Here is a 19,776-nt window from a genome sequence, read left to right as displayed (position 1 = left end):
CAGCGATGCCCACATCCCATGAATGAATTGCTTTTTTTTGTTTAGTTGTGTGTTCTAGTGAATACAGGAACCTTGGGCTGGGTTCCGCCTACAGGCTGCTTATTCACGGGGTGGGTATAAGATGGGGCAGTGTGCCCAGCTCACCATCTCCCCGCCCACACCCAAGTTTTACACCTCCCCCCCCCCGCCCCCCCCCCCCCCCCCCCCCAACTACAATACAGGGGTTGGGTGGGTTCTGAAATAAGCAATTATTAATTATGGAAAGCTCAACTGACCCTGATAATATGCTACCCACACAATAGTGGGTCAGGTCCAGTCCAGAGTGGGCTCGTTGTACAGGAGTTTTTGAAAGGCCGTTGAATACTTGAAGTATATGAGACAAGACATTGAGTTCACAATCTGTGTGTGTTCTAGGCCATTGGGGTACAGTGAGACTGAACGTTGGTGTATTGGATATGCGAAGTGTATTTCTGATCCACTGCTAATGTTAAAATGAGTCGTGAATCATTGACTGCATGAAGGTATTAAATTTGACAAGATTGCAAATCCCAGCTGTCATAAACTGGCAACCAGCTCGGATCAGCTTCTCAAACATGGAGTTCCCCTTCCTTCCATTTAAATTTATTTGGCCCATTCTCTCCCCCAAATTATATTTGGCGGTCGTCAGGGGTCGGTTGAGCTCAGTTGGTTAACGAAGCGCAGTGATACCCATATTGTAGGTTCAATCCCCACACCGGCTGAGGTTACCATGAAGGACTCTCAATCTCAACCTCTCGCCCCGCACCTGAGGCGTGGAGAGCAGGCCTATGGTCTGGTGAGACCTTGGTGACTTTACTTGATATCGGTGGTCTACGTTTGCACCATTTGCTGGGTACAGAGGTATTTCCTGAAATGCTAATTAGGTTTATTAAGTGACTCTCTTATTTATGGCCTCTAGTTCTTCGCTGAATGCTCAAACATTCCTTTACGCCTACTCTATCAAACTCTTTCACAACCTTAAAGACCTGTACAGTTAATCTTGATAAATGTAACTGCTCAATTCTAGTATCACAGAGGAACCTCGATTATCCGAAGGGCACGGGCGGGGCTGTATTTCATTCGGTTAATCAAATTCTGGATAACATAGTTTAGCCAAGAACCTTGCCAGATAATCCGCCATTCGGATATTTGAATGCCGGATAAAGGTGTTCTCTTTTCACCTTCCTGTTGTGCCTCTCTGTTCCATTTAACGACTGGAGAGTAGAATTGCATGCAGATCTCTTAAGTGTGGTCCAATCAGCTTTGTGGACAGGTTTGCACTATCATTGCTGGAAAGGTCAGTCATTTTGTAGAACGTTCCATCTTGCAAACATCAGGACAAATGCAAGAAGAGCAAATTTCAAACAATCGCGACAATTTATGTTCCCGGGGAAAAGGCTACGGTTTGTCTGGCGAGCTGGCTCTGATTGGCTGAGGTGTTGCCATTGCAAAAATGCAATAGGATTCCCCAATTTCCTGAATAATGCAAAAATAAAAGGTGCTTATTCCTTATGTTTGGGACTAACAGGTTCCTGTCTCTGGCAGCCACAATTGTAATCAGCTCGACTGATTATCTTAAGTCAGTTGTCAGCTAGTCGTGCACTCGGGACTGTTTAACAAGCGCTGTCCAGTTGCACATTAATCGTAGATGTGTTGGGTTAAGCAAGTGTGAGCTAGTTGAATACAGCCTATACATCACCTCTGACAAACAGCCAGGGGAACGTGTGAGTGCAGGTTGGGGATACACATCTTAATTCTGGATGCGACCAAGTTAACCTAATTACTTTTCAATTCTGTGCGTCCAGAAACGAACAACAGTACTCGGTCATCTTACGTTCTGATCTTTATTATCCTGTGCTGTTGAGTTTGAGTTGTTGTATGCCCCAGAGAGACCCTCTCCCTGCCCCTTTCCAAATCCCTGTCGTATACTCCATTCAGCCACAGCGATGAGGAGCAGAGCTCCAACCTCCCCAAGATGTCCCACCTCACAATTACCTTGTGTTGAGGTGAATTTTCCTGTTGTTACATGACCAAATTGTTTATGGAAGTGGTGAACGACTGTTCTTCCCGCATTGATCCTGACGGAATGCTACTTCCCACATTCTGTCCCATCTGAGGAACTACTTTCAACTTCACTTCTCTGCTTTCTGCTTTTGTTGTGATGTCAAATCCCAACAATGCTTTGACCTGTTGCTTCTCTTTGTCAGCTTCACTGCTTGATCATTTGCATTGCAAATTTGAAAATAAGCGAGTTCATGGAGCAAATGGAAGTTGGGTTTCTCTCTGGGATGGAATATTTAACAGTACAAACCTGAGATCTCAGCGACAGGGGGGAGGCAGTTCAGATTCTTGAACGTGCTTTGCCTTTTACTCAGCTTGTGGCTGACCTATCCCCTCAACTCCACGTATCTTCCCTGATCCAACAATCTCAGTCTTGCAAGCTCCGCAGGAACCCCACTGCGATCAAATGTAGTAAAGACGTGATTTCTATTGCAGCCTTCACTGTATCTAAAATAAACTCCTGAAACCTGTGAACGAAAGCCCATTCAAAACTTTTACAATTCCCTTAAATACTTAATTCCTTGTAAAAACAAACACCTTTGTGAACACAAGAACTAGGAGCAGGAGTAGGCCATCTGGCCCTGTGAGCCTGCTCCACCATTCAGTAAGATCATGGCTGATCTTCTCATGGTCTCAGCTCCACTTACCCACCCTCTCACCATAACCCTTAACCCCCTTAGTGTTCGTTGCCTTAGAAACAGTCAATGAGGTATCCTCAACTGCTTCACTGGGCAGGGAATTCTACAGATTCACAAGCCTTTAGATGAAGAGGTTCCTCCTCAACTCGGTCCTAAACCTGCTCCCCTTATTTTGAGGCTATGTCCCCAGTTCTAGTTTCACCTGCCAATGGAAACCACCTCCCTGCTTCTGCCTTATCTATTCCCTTCATCATTTTATGTTTCTATAAGACCCCCCTCCTCATTCTTCTAAATTCCAAAGTGTATAGCCCCGGTCTACTCAATCTCTCCTCATAAGCGGGCCCTCTCAGTTCCAGAATCAACGTTGGGAACCTTCTGTGCTCCCCCCACCAGTACCAGTACATCCCACCCCAAGTAAGGAGACCAAAACTGTACACGGTACTCCATGTGTGACCTCACCATTACCCTATACAGCGCCAGCATAAACTCCCTGTTTTAAACTCCGTCCCTCTCGCAATGGAGGACAGTGTTCCATTTGCCTCCTTAATTACCTGCAACCAGCCGTTTGTGATTCATAACACCGCACTGCAGGTAGCTAATCCTTTATTAAACTCCGTGACCTGTCAAGCAATCTACCCTGCGCATTACCGAATGTGTGTCCGGTCACTGTCTCCAATGCAAAAGTGCATCTAAGCCTGTAAATAATCCAGATTATTGCATTCAGGGGAAGAGCTATTTACAATAAAGCAGGCTGTAATTCAAAAAGCACTTCTTTTGACAAGCAGTCAAAAGTTGAGTAACATTCTTGAATTGAGTTCATCATGGTAGGAAGCTGTCTCAGCTATGATCAAGATGGTATCACATCAGTTGATTTGATGTGTGGCCACTCCAGTATTTGAAGTCACCTCGGTGAATATCTGTTGGGGTGTAAAACAGGGAGATGATATGATACCTGTAGAAGGGCTTATGCCCGAAACGTCGATTCTCCTGTTCCCTGGATGCTGCCTGACCTGCTGCGCTTTTCCAGCAACACATTTCCAGCTCTGATCTCCAGCATCTGCAGACCTCACTTTCTCCTACCTGTAATGATTCTCCACCCTCAGAGTTGATGTGGCTATGGACAACTTTTCAACTGGGCTCAAGAAGATACCAAGTGGAAGGGTGGGGTGGAGAGAGAAATTTGGGCATAAGTTCAAAACCAACTTGGCCACCTGATACAGCCTGTCACTGAAGCCCATGGGGTTACTCCACCCACAAAATAGAGTCATACTCCACGGAAACAGACCCTTTGGTCCAACTTGTCCCTGCCAACCCCAAACTAAACTAGTCCGATTTGCCTGCATTAGATCCATATCTCTCTGAACCTTTTTTATTCACATACCTGTCCAAAAATATGTGTAACTGCACCTGCATCTACCACTTCCTCTGGCAGTTCATTCCACCTATGAAACAATTTGGCTTCCTGTTTTGATTTGGAGATGCTGGTGTTGGACTGGGGTGTACAAAGTTAAAAATCACACAACACCAGGTTATAGTCCAACAGGTTTAATTGGAAGCACACTAGCTTTCGGAGCGACGCTCCTTCATCAGGTGATTGTGGAGGGCTCAATCGTAACACAGAATTTATAGCAAAAATTTGCAGTGTGATGTAACTGAAATTATGCATTGAAAAATTGATTGTCTGTTAAGCTTTTCATCTGTTAGAATACAGTGATAGTTTCACTTCTTTCATGTGTAAATCACAAAACCTTTTTTTTAAAGTTGCATTCTCGGGTTAGCTGTTAACAATGGTGATAGCTAGACAATATGTTGAAGGTGTTAGCCCCCTGTGTTCTCTGTCTATGACCTGATGTTGAGATTGATTCTAATCTAAAAAGTGAGATAACAGAGTTTTACAAGAATGCATGCAGTTTTTGAGCAAAGTACAATGTAACCCTGCAAGTACAAATTCACACTACAAAAACTGCATGAATTTATGTAAAACTCTGTTATCTCACTTTTTAGATTAGAATCAATCTAAACATCAGGTCATAGACAGAGAACACAGGGGGCTAACACCTTCAACATGTTGTCTAGCTATCACCATTGTTAACAGCTAACCCGAGAACGCAACTTTTAAAAAAAAAGGGTTTTGTGATTTACACATGAAAGAAGTGAAACTATCACTGTATTCTAACAGATGAAAAGCTTAACAGACAATCAATTTTTCAATGTATAATTTCAGTTACATAACACTGCAAATTTTTGCTATAAATTCTGTGTTAGGATAGAGCCCTCCACAATCACCTGATGAAGGAGCGTCGCTCCGAAAGCTAGTGTGCTTCCAATTAAACCTGTTGGACTATAACCTGGTGTTGTGTGATTTTTAACTTTGACTTCCTGTTTGTTGGCTTTACCATCATGTTAACTTTCTGATACAGTATTTGTGTAGAAGATCACCCTAACCCCCGGACAACAATATTCAATAATTTCTCACCATTTTAAACCTAAACATTTTTCTCCTCTTCACATTTCACCACATTATATTCCAATTGCCAATGTTTTAATTATACAGTCATAGAACATAGAACAATTCCAACTCAGAACAGGCCCTTCAGCCCTCAATGTTGCGCCGACCTGTGAACTATTCTCAGCTTGTCCCCCTGCACTATCCATGTGCTTATCCAAGGACTGTTTAAATCTCCCTAATATGGCTGAGTTGACTACATTAGCAGGTAGGGCATTCCACGCCCTTACCACTCTCTGAGTAAAGAACCTGCCTCTGACTTCTGTTTTAAATCTATCACCCCTCAATTTGTAGTTATGCCCCCTCGTACATGCTGACATCATCAACCTGGGAAAAAGACTTTCACTGTCTACCCTATCTAATCCTCTGATCATCATGTCTCTATCAAATTCCCTCAGCCTTCTTCTTACCAATGAGAACAGGTTCAAGTCTCTCAGCCTTTCCTCAAAAGACCTTCCCTCCAGACCAGGCAGCATCCTGGTAAATCTCCTCTGCACCTTTTCCAATGCTTCCACATCCTTCCCGAAATATGGGGACCAGAAATGTACCACTATTCCAAGTGTGGCCGCACCAGCGGTTTGTATAGTTGCAGCATAATATTGCGGCTCCGGAATTCAATCCCTCTACAAATGAAACCTAACAGACCGTATGCCTTCTTAACAGCACTATCCCCTGGGTGGCAACTTTCAGGAATCTATGTACATGGACTCCAAGATCCCTCTGCACATCCACACTACCGAGAGTCTTTCCATTGACCCAGTACTCTGCCTTCCTGTTATTCTTCCCAAAGTGCATCACCTCACATTTAGCTGCATTGAACTCCATTTGCCACCTCTGAGCCCAATTCTGCAGTTTATCCAAGTCCCCCTGCAACCTGTAACACTCTTCCACACTGTCCACTACTCCACCGACTTTAGTGTCATCTGCAAATTTACTAATCCATCCATCTGTGCCTGTGTCTAAGTCATTTAGATGTAAGTCATGTAGAGATATACAGCACGAAAACAGACCCTTTGGTCCAACTCATCCATGCTGACCGGATATCCTAAATTAGTCTAATCCCATTCGCCAGCATTTGGCCCATCTCTGGGTAAACCCTTCCTATATATTTACCCATCCAGATGCCATTCATTACACAACACAGGAGGCAAAGTGGATGATATGATGGATGTCGCAAACGCTGTTACACTCAGTACCTTCATGTTGCAATGTTATGATATCCAGTCAGAAATTGCCCTCCCTCAGGGAATAAACGTCATTGGGTCTGGATGTACGGGCTGGGCAGGGAACAGGGAATTTAATATGTCACTGAGTTAGTTTGCAAATCTCTGCTGCAAATTTCTCAATATTAATTGCCTCCCCACTTGGTGAAGCTGTCCATATCTGGATGTAAGTTTGCTCACTGAGCTGGAAAGTTTGTTTTCCAACGTTTCGATATCGTACGAGGTAACATCATCAGTGAGCCTCCGGCGAAACACGAGTGTATGTCTGGCTTTCTATTTATGTGTTTAGATTTCCATGGGTTGGTGATGTGATTTCATGTCCTGTGTTGGTGATGTCAAGCCTAAACACACAAGTAGAAAGCAGGATGTAACACCAGCGCTTCACTGGAGGCTCACTGATGATGTTACTTAGTGTGGTGACGAAACATCTGAAACCGAACCTTCCAGCTCAGCCAGCAAACCATATGTCCAGAACCTCAACCTGAGCTTCAAATCTTCTCAAAACTCGCTGTCCATATCTGTTTCTGGCCTCTCTGGTCGTCCCCACAGCTTTCTTTCCCACCCTACATGGACTTGTCAGCGAACCTGGACTTGTCAGTGACATTACATCGAAACGTTGATGAACTGGACCCTTCTAAATTGTCAATGATCTGAGCCAATCGCTAGGCCAGGCCACGTGCCTCTGGGGGAGAGTGTGAGAAGGTTGGGGGAGCATGAACACCTCCAGAGATCCGGGGGCTATAGCTGTTCTGTATCAATAGCCGAGTCAGCTATTCCCCGAACCTTCAGTGGCCTGTTAATTCTCTGACGACCTCGCAGTTAGTTGCTTTCCTCAGATCCATCGGCTGGGCTATAGGCCTTGATAGATCCGACGTAGCCCGTGGGAGAGAGATGTGGAAAAGTTGGCTTTGTGAGAAAGGGGAATGTTGTTAGGCGAAGGAGGGAGGGGAATGCCCCCCATGGGAATTCCATATCATTGTGTTGTTTTCCCTTCATCCTTCCCTCCCCCTGCCCCGGCCCTCCCTGCGTTTTGTGCTGCTCCATCCTGTTGTTTGTGCTCATCCATCCAGTTTGTTCATCTCCGCCCTATTGTCTTCCCTCCTCTCCGACAGCTCTCCTGTTAAGCAACCCAGCCTATCACCTTTTGCTCTCTGCAAACCGTCACCTGATTGGAGGCCCTGGCTGCACTTTGGACCAGGTCAAGCCAATCAACACTGACGGTAAGGACCTCGCCAGGTCGGGATGGTGCTTGGGTGGGGCTTGAGTGAGGGGCAGGGTGGGGGGGGAGGGCCAGCACGGGAGAGGACAGTGGTTGACTGGTAGTTACGTTGGGGAGGAGGGGGAAACGTTGGAGGTTGCAATGACCCACGCATTTGAGGTATATTTCCCTTGACATCTGACTTTTGTAATAGAGCAGCACAGTGGCTCAGTGGTTAGCACTGCTGCCTTACAGCGCTGGGGACCCATGTTCGATTCCACTCTCGGGAGACTCAATGTGTGGAGTTTGCATACTCTCCCCATGTCTGTGTGGGTTTCCTCCCACAGTCTAAAGATGTGCAAGTTAGGTGGACTAGCCATGCTAAATTGCGCTATAGCATCCAGGGATGTGCAGGCTGGGTGGATTAGCCATGGGGAAATGCAGGGTTACAGAGATAGGGTGAGAGAGTTGGCTCTGACTGAAATGTTCTCTGGAGGGTCAGTGCTGACACAATGGGCCAAGTGGCCTCTCCCTGCCCTTGAGTGGATTCTCTGATTTATATCACATGTTGACAGATCAAGACATCTCTTGTAAACCACGCCACCCGTCATGATGCTGACTGGATGGGGAAAGTTACCCCAATAACCCAGTCCAATTTTATTCTTCATTGAAAGCAACAGAGAATGATATTGGATGGAGGGGTGTCAAACTGAAGTTCTATCCCATCCCGTCGCATCCCCAGACTTTGAATGTAATGTCCAGCTACAAATCTGCCACGACTGATGGCCTTTTTGCTGGTGAAATCTGTCTTAAGCAGTGGCAAAGCTGTGAAGGCCAAGTGGTATTTCCAGTCTTAGTAAAGATCAGGTCGTAAGCTGGGGTTCCCTCTACCGTTAGAAAGAGAGGCTAGCAGTGAGGCAGTGGCAACTAACTGTTCGCACACTCATCATTTCACCTTTGGAATCAAAAAATACACATTCTAAATTTGCAGATGACACCAAACTGAGGTTATGAGGGGACATGGAAGGGGGAGGTGGAGTGTCATCAATATGGCAAATATTGACATAAGTACTGAGGCAAATACAGGTGACCCCCTCTCAGACTGGGCAACCAATTGGCAAATGAAGTCCGACACACACAAATGTGAGTTGGCATATTTTAGACACGGTGGCTCAGTGGTTAGCACTGCTGCCCCCACGGCACCAGGGACTCCGGCTCAACTCTGGCCTCGTGAGACTGTCTGTGTGGAGTTTGCACGTTCTCCTCATGTCTGCGTGGGTTTCCTCCAGGTGCTCCGGTTTCTTCCTACAGTCCACGGATGTGCAGGTTGGGCGGTTTGGCCGTGGGAAATTGGCCACCGTATTGAGGGATTTGCGGGCTAGGTGGATTGGCCATGGGAAATGCAGGGCTACAAGGATAGGGGAGGGGCATGCATCTGGGTGGGATGCTCTTTAGATGGTCAGTGTGGACTCAAAGGGCCGAATGGTCTGCTTCCACACTGAAAGGATTCTATAACATTACAAGCGGTCCAGTTTTACCTAGTTGAGGATTGAGGTGGCAAGATAATTTTTTTAAAATTCGAAATAACCAGGCTGCAGCCCAAAAACAGAATGCTCTGATTGGTGGACATGCTAGGGTGAAGGGGTCAATTATACCTTCAGTCAAAGGGTATTTACTGAGTGTGTTCCAAAGAAAGTGTGTGACAGTGACAATGGGTCAGATGGAACTGGTGTCTGGGTCTGTCGGACACCAGAGAGATGGAAATATTTCAGAAAATCCCCATCTCTGTGGGTGCTTATGTTCAATAACGGTTCAGTCACGTTCACTCAGATGAGTCCAGGCCTCATCTTCACCTAGAAACCTGAGATAAGGAAGTGAAAATGCTCAGCAGGCCAGGCAGTATCTGTGGAGAGAGAAAAGAGAGGGAACATGTCAGGTTTCTGACCTTCCATTGCAACTTAGGGATATAGTGGGCTTTTGAGTGAGGATGGTTGCTTATGTAGCTTGCTCATTCCTCGTTCCCCTGTAAGGACTCAGTTCCATTCTCTTAGTTCCTCCATTTTCTTCCCTGGGGCATCGGAGGCCGAGGGGTGACCTCATCGAGGTTTATAAAATCATGAGGGGCATAGATAGGATGAATAGCCATGGCCTTTTCCCTGGGGTGGAGGAGTCCAGAACTAGAGGGTTAAGGTGAGAGGGCAAAGATGTAAAATGGACCTAAGGGGCAACTTTTTCATGTAGGAGGTGATGAGTGTTTGGAACCAGCTGCGAGAGGAAGTGGTGGAGGCTGGTTCAATTACAACACTTAAAAGGCATCTGGATGGGTGTATGAATAGGAAGGGTTTGGAGGGATATGGGCCAAGTGCTGGCAGGTGGGACTCGTTCCGGTTCAGAAATCTGGTCACCATGGACGAATTGGGCCGAAGGGCCTGTTTCCGTGCTGTTTACCCCCGTAACTCTGTGTCTATCATGTCCGCCCTCATGATGACACCCTGGTGTTAATGAGAAGCCTTTTTTTCTCTCCCTAGTTGAGAATTCCATTCTCCACCCCCTCTCCACACCCTCCTTTGAACAGATCTTGACTGTATCTGCCACACTTTTCTTCCCATTCCTTGTCCTCCTCTCCGGAATGACACTGAAGTTCCCCTTAGCCTCACTTCCCTTCCCATCAGCCTCCACTTTTAATAGGTTGTCCACTGCATTCCCACTGACTCATGCACCCAGTTGCCAAAGTATGTTATCCACCCCCTCTTTGAGTATTCCAAAGGGGCCATTCCCTCTGCAGCAACCCTGGCCTGCTTTTGAAGCCACTGCTGCATACGCCCTTCCCTTCCCATAATACCTTTCCACGCTGACCTTTGCACTCTCACTCTGCTTCCAGCTGAAGCAGTGACTTGCGTATACCTCTTTCACTGCTCTCATTCCTCTTCACCGTCTCTCTCCAATGAGATCAAATATAGTCTGGCTTTATCTTGTTTCACGTGGTGTCAAAGACATCTACCTGTTGGGCGAGAGCTGTACCTATACCATTTCTACACCACTGGATTTGCAGTGGGCGCTTTGAACCGGATTAGTCCACCGTGAATCCCAGGGATGCTTGCCCAATGAATTGAGTGAAACCTAAACCAGAAAGTGGCCATATGGTTGACTTCGAGATGGAGGGAGCAACCATTAGAAAGTAGAATAGGTTTAAGCTGTTCCCTACTGACGTCCACCAGTAAATAGTTGTTGCCATGGAAGTTACTGAGGTATAACCTATAAAACGGTGTGTGGTTCCAACATTCAAAAGAACTACTGTTGTTGGGCAAGGTGACCTATCACGGGAGGAGCTAGCAATTAGCAATTTTTGAGAAGATCTGTAGCTCAGGTTGATGCTAAGTCTGTAATTCAGCTCGCTGAGCTGGAAGGTTTGTTTTCAGACGTTTCGTCACCATGATGAGGTAACGTCATCAGTGAGAGTCTCTGGTGAAGCACTGGTGGTATGTCCTGCCTCTCTATTTATAGGCCTTGGTTTCTTGAGGTGGGTGATGTCATTTCCGGTTCTTTTTTTCAGGGGGAGGAAGGTAAGATTTAAATCGGTGTGTTTATTGATGGAGTTCAGGTTAGAGTGCTAGGCCTCTAAGAATTTTCGTGCGTGTCTTTGTTTCACCTGTCCTAGGATGTGTATGTTGTCCCAGTCAACACTCCTTTGTCTGTATGTACAGAAACTAGGAGCTGGCAATGTTTCAGGAATATTGCTGGGAACGACGATACGTTGCCAAAGCTTTTTGTCTCTTGTTCATCTCATTCATCGGGACAAGACACGAGAATGCAAATCACAAGAGATCACAGCACTTTTATACTGTAGAATGAAAAGGTTGGCAATGTCATTGACTGGAGAAAGCAATGGGGAACCGTAAGAACTCTAGGCTTCCTGAAAGGCTTGAACTGCTCAGTTTGTCTAGGCCCCTGCTAATGTATGTCACTTGCAGCAAGCCAAGCCATGAGATTGACTTCTTCTATGAAGTTGCTTGTTGAATTTGGTCGAGCTGTTAGTGCCCTCAGGATTGTACGGCAACTTCTGCCCAAACGCCAGAAGCTGAGGGAGCCTTGTTGTTTGCATTTGGCAACACCTTGGCCAATCTGAGTCATTCTGCCAACCAGGCACGCACTTTCCCGCTCTGTTGTGGCATTCTTGCTTCTGTCCTGATGAGGTCAAGACCAAAGACCTTAGCAACACGACTCTCTTTCCAGCCTTCCTGAAGGCGATGATTCCAGGACTAGTGTCAATGACTCCTACCCAGTCTTGGTCCTAACATTGCTTATGTTAGGATGAGATGTGAAGGCGCAGTTAGGGCGTTTGAGGGTTACAAGGTAGCCAGGAAAGACCTAAAGAGAGAGCTCAGAAGAGCCAGGAGGGGACATGAGAAGTTGTTGGTGGATAGGATCAGAGTAAACCCTAAGGCTTTCTATAGGTATTTAAGGAATAAAAGAATGATGAGAGTAAGATTAGGGCCAATCAAGGATAGTAGTGGGAAGTTGTGTGTGGAGTCAGAGGAGATAGGGGAAGCACTAAATGAATATTTTTTTACAGTATTCACTCTAGAAAATGACAATGTTGTCGAGAAGAATACTGAGATACAGGCTACTAGAATTGGTGTGATTAAGGTTCACAAGGAAGAGGTATTAGAAATCCTGCAGAGTGTGAAAATAGATAAGTCCCCTGGGCCAGATGGGATTTATCCTAGGATCCTCTGGGAAGCCAGGGAGGAGATTGCCGAGCCTTTGGCATTGATCTTTAAATCGTCATTGTCGACAGGAATAGTGCCAGAAGACTGGAGGATAGCAAATGTGGTTCCCCTGTCCAAGAAGGGGAGTAGAGACAACCCAGGTAATTATAGACCAGTGAGCCTTACTTCAGTTGTTGGTAAAGTGTTAGGAAAGGTTATAAGAGATAGGATTTATAATCATCTAGAAAAGAATAATTAGGGATAATGGTAGGTCGTGCCTCACAAACCTTATTGAGTTCTTTGAGAAGGTGACCAAACAGGTAGATGAGAGTAAACCAGTTGATGTGGTGTATATGGATTTCAGCAAGGTGTTAGATAAGGTTCCCCACAGTAGGCTATTGTACAAAATGCGGAGGAATGAGATTGTGGGAGATATAGCAGTTTGGATCAGTAATTGGCTTGCTGGAAGAAGACAGAGGGTGGTGGTTGATGGGAAATGTTCATCCTGGAGTCCAGTTACTAGTGGTGTACTGCAAGGGTCGGTGTTGGGTCCACTGCTGTTCATCATTTTTATAAACGACCTGGATGAGGGCGTAGAAGGGTGGGTTAGTAAATTTGCAGACGACAGTAAGGTCGGTGGAGTTGTGGATAGTGACGAAGGATGTTGTAGGTTACAGAGAGACATAGATAAGCTGCAGAGCTGGGCTGAGAGGTGGCAAATGGAGTTTAATGCAGACAAGTGTGAGGTGATTCACTTTAGTCGGAGTAACCGGAATGCAAAGTACTGGGCTAATGGTAAGATTCTTGGTAATGGAGATGAGCAGAGAGATCTCGGTGTCCAGATACACAGATCCTTGAATGTTGCCACCCGGGTTGACAGGGTTGTTAAGAAGGCTTACAGTGTTTTAGCTTTTATTAGCAGAGGGATTGAGTTCTGGAACCATGAGGTTATGCTACAGCTGTACAAAACTCTGGTGCGGTCGCACTTGGAGTATTGTGTACAGTTCTGGTCACCGCATTATAGGAAGGATGTGGAAGCTTTGGAAAGGGTGCAGAGGAGATTTACTAGGATGTTGCCTGGTATGGAGGGAAGGTCTTACGATGAAAGGCTGAGGGTCTTGAGGCTGTTCTCGTTAGAGAGAAGGTTGAGAGGTGACTTAATAGAGACATATAAGATAATCAGAGGATTAGATAGGTTGGACAGGGAGAGCCTTTTTCCAAGTATGGTGACGGCAAGCAAGAGGGGGCATAGCTTTAAATTGAGGGGTGATAGATATAGGACAGATGTCAGAGGTAGTTTCTTTACTCAGAGAGTAGTAAGGGTATGGAATGCTTTGCCTGCAATGGTAGTAGATTCGCCAACTTTAAGTCCATTTAAGTCGTCATTGGAAAGCATATGGACGTACATGGAATAGTGTAGGTTGGACGGGCTTCAGATTGGTATGACAGGTTGGCGCAACATCGAGGGCCGAAGCGCTGCAATGTTCTCTGTTCTAATTTTCATTTCGCTTCGTGGCAGCAGGAAACCTGCATGCACTGTGTCAAAAACCTATAAATGGCATCGAATTTACAGCAGGGGATCAAGCCGTTCAGCCCAACTGACAGTTATCAGTGTTACTGCTCCATATAAGCCTCCGCCCACACAGTTTTGTGCCACCCCATCAACCTAACCCTCTATTCCTTCCTTTTGTTTGTCTTTACCTCCACGGTTCTTGCCCGTAGCGCTCTCCAGCTAAGGCTGTTTGTCCAGAATTTCTTGTTGGATATTTAGAGACCATTGTATATTTATTGCCTTTCATTCAGGTCTTCCCATAAGCCCCGTCACGACCTTTCCATTTTCTCACAGACTATATCCAGTCACTCCTCGGCCACCTCTTTTCCAAATAAAAGAGTCCCTAACTGCTTATCCTTCCTTGACTGTTTTGAAATTCCGAGACCTGGTGAGCCTTGTCACTCTCTGTCTCTCAATCCTCCTTTGCTCTTCCTGCTGTACTCTAAAAGAGCAAATTGGTGGGATACCTAGAGCCACCCCATCTTGTTGAGTCATCCAACTATGTCTGAATGTCAGAGGACATGGGCAGCAATGTGACGGAATCGCCGTTACCTTTAGAGAAGTAAATGTCCTGACCTGGCCCGGCTGACATGCGACTTTAGGCCCGCAACAAGATGGTCGACCCTTAACTGTCCTCAGAAATGTCCCAGAATGCCCTTGTGAAAATAGGAGCAGGTGTAGGCCATTCAGCCCCTCAAGCCATTCACCGTGACTGTGGCTGATCATCCAGCTGCTGTACCTGCTTCTCCCCACTATCCTTTGACACCTTCTTAAAATCATATAATATTTTGGCGTGGACTGCTTTCTGATGTAGGGAATTCCACATGCTCACCATTCTCTGGGTGAAGACATCTCGGTCCTGACCCTAGTTCTGAGCTCCCCCATCTTCGAGAACATGCTGCATGAGCGACCAAGTGTTCATTTCATAGTTATGTTAGCTTATTCTTCACCATTGGTATTGGGAAGTTGGAAAGGTATTTTTTAAAATTTACTTATCTGTGGGATGTGCACGTCGCTGGCTGGGCCCAGCATTTTATTGCCCGTTCCTAGGTTCCCCCTTGAGAAGGTGGGGGGGGTGAGCTGCCATCTTGAACCGCTGCGGTCCACCTGCTGTGGGTTGACCCACAATGCCCTGAGGGTGAGAATTCCAGGGTTTTGACCCGGGGACAGCAAAGGTACAGCAATATATTTCCAAATCAGGATGGTGAGTGGCCTGGAGGGGAACTTGTATGGGGTGATGGTCCCATGTATCTGCTCCCCCTTTCCTTCGAAATGTGAGTGGCTGTGAGTTTGGAAGGTGCTGTCTGAATTTCTGCAGTGCACCTTGTAGCTAGTACACACTGCTGCTACTGAGCGTTGGTGGGGGAGGGAGTGGATGTGCTGCCAATCAAGCGGGGGCTGCTTTGTCCTGGATGGTGTCAAGTTTCTTGAGTGTTGTTGGGGCTGTCCCCATCCAGGGCAAGGGGGGAGTATTCCATCACCCTCCTGACTTGTGCCTTGTAGATGGTGGGACAGGCTTTGGGAAGTCAGGAGGTGAGTTACTAGCCTCTGACTTGCTCTTGTAGCCGCTGTGTTTATGTGGTAAGTCCAGATGAGTTTCTGGTCAATGATAACCCCCAGGATGTTTATAGTGGGGAGGGGTGGAATTCGGGGGTGAGGACTAAAGAAATAAAGAGCTGTTTTTAAGAATGCAATTATTCTTATTTAATGACTATTATCATTCACGGGCCTTGAGCTTCTCCGGCAAGGCCACCCCTCGTTGCCTTGGGGAAGTGGGAGTCAAGGGCAGTGGGAGGCTTGCTGAGCTATTTCCCAGTGAGACACTTTGCTCAGTGGCCAGACCAGATCGTGACAGCGGATTCCCTGCATCTAATGGACTTTTCTGACAATCTGTTAGGTTCACGGCAACCAAATTCACCATTCACTCCAGATTTATTTATTGCGTGAACTGACGTAACCCTACCCAGAAGCTGCCGTTCACTCATCCAGAAACATTAGCACCACACAGTGTCACCCCGATCGGTAGAATTACACTTTATTTTGCTCAGAAACTGCATGAACTCATGTAAGATTCTGTAAATCCACTTTTTTAGATTAGAATCAGTCTGAACACTGGGACACAGACAGTATCACACACAGGGCACCTCACACCTTCAGTGGGCTGACATGGCACCTATTGTTAAAGTTCACTTGAGAATGTAACTTTAAGAAAGTTCTGGGATTTCGATTAGGTTCCCCACAGTGTGGAAACAGGCCCTTCGGCCCAACCAGTCCACACCGACCCTTCAAAGAGTAACCCACCCAGACCCATTTCCCTCTGACTAATGCACCTAACACTATGGGCAATTTCCCATGGCCAATTCACCCCTAACCTGCACATCTTTGGACTGTGGGAGGAAACCGGAGCACCCGGAGGAAACCCACGCAGACACGGGGAGAATGTGCAAACTCTACACGGTCAGTCGCCCCGAGACTGGAATTGAACCCGGGACCCTGGTGCTGTGAGGCAGCAGTGCTAACCACTGGGCCACCGTGAAAGAGCTGAAACCAACATGGCCTTTCTAAAAGATGAGAGACTTAACAAACAATCCAGGTCTTTTTCAGTATATAATTTCAGTTGCATCGCACTGTGAACTTTGCTATAAATTCTGTGTCCTACGATCTTATCATCCACAACCACCTGATGAAGGAGCGTCGCTCCGAAAGCTAGTGCTTCCAAATAAACCTGTTGGACTGGAACCTGCTGATTTTTAACTCCCATCGATAGAGGGCTAGATGATTGGTTTTGGTGAAAGGTCGCCAGGGGGCTGACCTTGCAAAGAAATCAAGTCATTGCCGTTCACAACTCGGCCTCAGACCGACACTAAACAAATAAAACGAACATTCAAAGTAATAAAAGGTGTTGTAAAATTAGGAACGTTACAGTTTGCGGATAATTACAGTAAGTTGCAAAATGCAGTTCTCCTTAATTTACAGAATAGCAATTACCGGTCGACCCACGTTTTGTGTTTTGTCTTCAAGTCCATAGAATGTACGTTTCTAGGTTCAGTGCTCCAAAGTTCACAAATTATCTATGAGTGTTATAAAACCCGATAGTCTGTGCGGATAAGGTGAGGGACGGCAGGAGGGAATAGTGTGAAACCTAAAATACTGAGCATGCAGCTGTCAGGATGAACGGGCCTCTGACTGTCATGTAAATACTGTGTCATTTGGTGGAAAATTCATTTTCTGCAAGTGTCCCACTGTAATAGCATTATGCTCTGACTCAGTGCCGGGACAAATCGGCCTGTATTCTTGCTAAAGCCTAGAGGTTTGAGAATGCCCCTTCAAGGGAGGGGACAGAGACAGTGACGGGGGCTGCGTTGACCAGTTTAGGTAAAGATGGGTTGTGGAGAAGCCTTGGCTGGGCCGGACAACGTCATTGTGCTACAAAACTCTACATGCCTTTGGTAATTCCTTCCACCCAGAGAAAATAGTCCTTCAGTGCATTCTTACCCTACCAGACCCCGGCTACGATTACGTTTTTGTAACTCCCTCCCAACAATAGCAACAGCAGTTTGCATTTACATATCCCCCCACCCCCACCGCCACCACCACCACCACCAAAGGCCACAACATTAACAAATAAGATTTGGCTCCATCTGCAGAAGGAGGTGATTATAAGGATCAGAGGGTTGAAAGCTTGGTCCAGTAGCTACGTCTGAAAGGAGGAGACAAAGGTGGGGAGGTGTCAGGAAGGAATGCCAGAGCTTGGAGCTCACGGTGCACTGCCCAATGATTAAATCTGGGGTCGCTCAAGAGACCATAGTTAGGAACAGCTCAAATTTCTTGCCGAGGAGTGGCAGATGGAATTTAATCCAGATAAATGTAACATTTTGGGAAGTCAAGTCAGGGCGGGACTTAATCATTTAAAGGTAAGGTGCTGCGGAGTGTTGCTGAACAGAGAGACTTTGTGGTGCAGGTTCATAGCTCCTTGCAAGTGGAGTTGCAGGTAGACAAGGTGGTGAAGAAGGCGTTTGGTACACGTGCCTTTATTGGCCAGAGCATTGAGTGTCAGAGTTGGAATGTCATGTTGCGGGAAAGTGGGAATAGAGGCCACAATCAGATTGGCCAATGGTGGAGCGGATGTCCTGCTCCTGCACTCACTCACATTTTTATGTCTGAAGTTGTTTGGTATGCTTTCCTTTATTGGTCAGAGTACAGGAGTTGGGAGGTCATTTTGCGGCTGCACAGGACATTCCTATGGCCACTTTTGGAGTACTGTGTGCAATTCTGGTCTCCCTCCTATCGGAAGGATGTTGTGAAACTTGAAAGGGTTCAGAAAAGATTTACAAGGATGTTGCCAGGGATTGAGCTACAGGGAGAGGCCGGGGCTGTTTTCCCTGGACTGTCGGAGGCTGTGAGGGGTGACTTTATAGAAGTTTCTAAAATCATGAGGAGCATGGTAGGGTGAATAGTCGAGGTCTTTTCCCCAGGAGTGGGGAGTCCAAAACTAGAGGGCATATGTTTAAGTTGAGAGGGGAAAGATTTAAAAGGGACTTACGGGGTAACATTTTCACGCAGAGGGTGGTGTGTGTATGGATTGAGCTGCCAGAGGAAGTGGTGGAGGCTGGTACAATTGCAACATTTAAAAGGCATCTGGATGGGCATATGAATAGGAAGGGTTTGGAGGGATATGGGCCGGGTGCTGGCGGGTGGGACTAGGTTAGATTAGAATATCTGGTCGGCATGGACGGGTTGGACTGAAGGGTCTGTTTCCGAGCTGTACAGCTCTATGACTCTACGCAGGGGGAGGCCTGAAGGAGATCAAAGCAATGGGAGAGGGGAATGTGGCGGAAACCAGGATGAGGATTTCAAAATCCTGTCCTCCCTCGCCAAGGGGGTCAGCCAGCACGAGGTGGGAGGGGCTATGGGCGTGTTAGGAGAAAAGCAGCAGAGCTCTGGACAGTCTCGAGGCTCTGCAGGGTGGACATTGGGATTGCATTGAAGCAGCTCCACCTTGAGGCAGCAGGTTGAGAGGGTGGGGGGGAGCGCGGGGGACGCGATTATCCAGAGACAGAATCCTCACTCTATCCCCTTCTCCTTCTCCATTGTCCTTTTGATCCCAGCCTGCAACGGGGAGTACGCAGAGCCCGACCTGAGCAAGGTGGCCTTCCAGACGGGATTCCCGAACAGCGTTCCGCACTACGCCGAGGCTGACATCATCAACTTGCAGGGAGTCACGGGGAATAACACCTACGCTGTTCCCGCCATCACCATCGACGCTCTGGCTGGGAAGGATATCGCTGTCGGCGAGTTTCCGCGGCAACGGCTCGTGTTCCGAGAGAAGCTGGGGGAGGGCCAGTTTGGGGAGGTAAGCCCAGGGAATTTTTTTTTCTCTTAAGTTCAGTCATGGGACGTGGGCATCGCTGGCTGGGCCCAGCATTTATTACCCGTCCCTAGTTGACCCCTTGAGAAGGTGGGGGGGGGGGGAGGAGGGGTGAGCTGCCATCTTGAACAGCTGCAGTCCACCTGCTGTGGGTTGACCCACAATGCCCTGAGGGAGGGGATTCCAGAATTTTGACCCAACGACAGTGAAGGAACGGCCGATATATTTCCAAGTCAGAGTGGTGAGTGGCCTGGAGGGGAACTTGAAGGAGGTGGTGTTCCTGTGTATCTGCTGCCCTTGTCCTTCCAGATGGAATTGATCATGGGTTTGGAATGTGCTGTCTGAGGATCTCTTAGTGGGTACACACTGCTGCTACTGAGCATCGGTGGTGGAGGGAGTGGATGCTTGTGGATGTGGTGCCAATCAAGTGGGGGCTGCTTTGACCTCGATGGTGTCAAGCTTCTTGAGTGTTGTTGGAGCTGCCCCCATCCAGGGCAAGTGAG

General features: G+C 47.0%; 1 protein-coding gene across 6 annotated transcripts in view; it reads left to right on the top strand.

Moving 5' to 3' along the window:
* The window catches only part of LOC122541334 (discoidin domain-containing receptor 2-like), a 213,279-nt gene that overhangs the window by 165,051 nt on the left and 28,452 nt on the right, over positions 1-19,776 (top strand). For 5 of the 6 annotated variants that reach the window (XM_087979456.1, XM_087979457.1, XM_087979455.1 and 2 more), the window contains 2 exons: positions 7,559-7,666; positions 19,014-19,258. In XM_087979456.1, coding sequence (XP_087835582.1) covers positions 7,559-7,666; positions 19,014-19,258 — 353 coding nt within the window. The remainder of the gene's footprint in view (positions 1-7,558; positions 7,667-19,013; positions 19,259-19,776) is intronic. The other variant, XM_087979460.1, reaches the window with a different exon arrangement.

The sequence above is a fragment of the Chiloscyllium plagiosum genome, unplaced genomic scaffold (assembly GCF_037043375.1).
Source record: "Chiloscyllium plagiosum isolate Xiang-an unplaced genomic scaffold, Cpla_swu_hap1 HiC_scaffold_35, whole genome shotgun sequence".
NCBI classification, from domain to species: Eukaryota; Metazoa; Chordata; class Chondrichthyes; order Orectolobiformes; family Hemiscylliidae; genus Chiloscyllium; species Chiloscyllium plagiosum.
The sequence above is the reverse complement of the archived record's forward strand: the minus strand, read 5'-3'. Positions and strand labels throughout refer to the sequence as shown.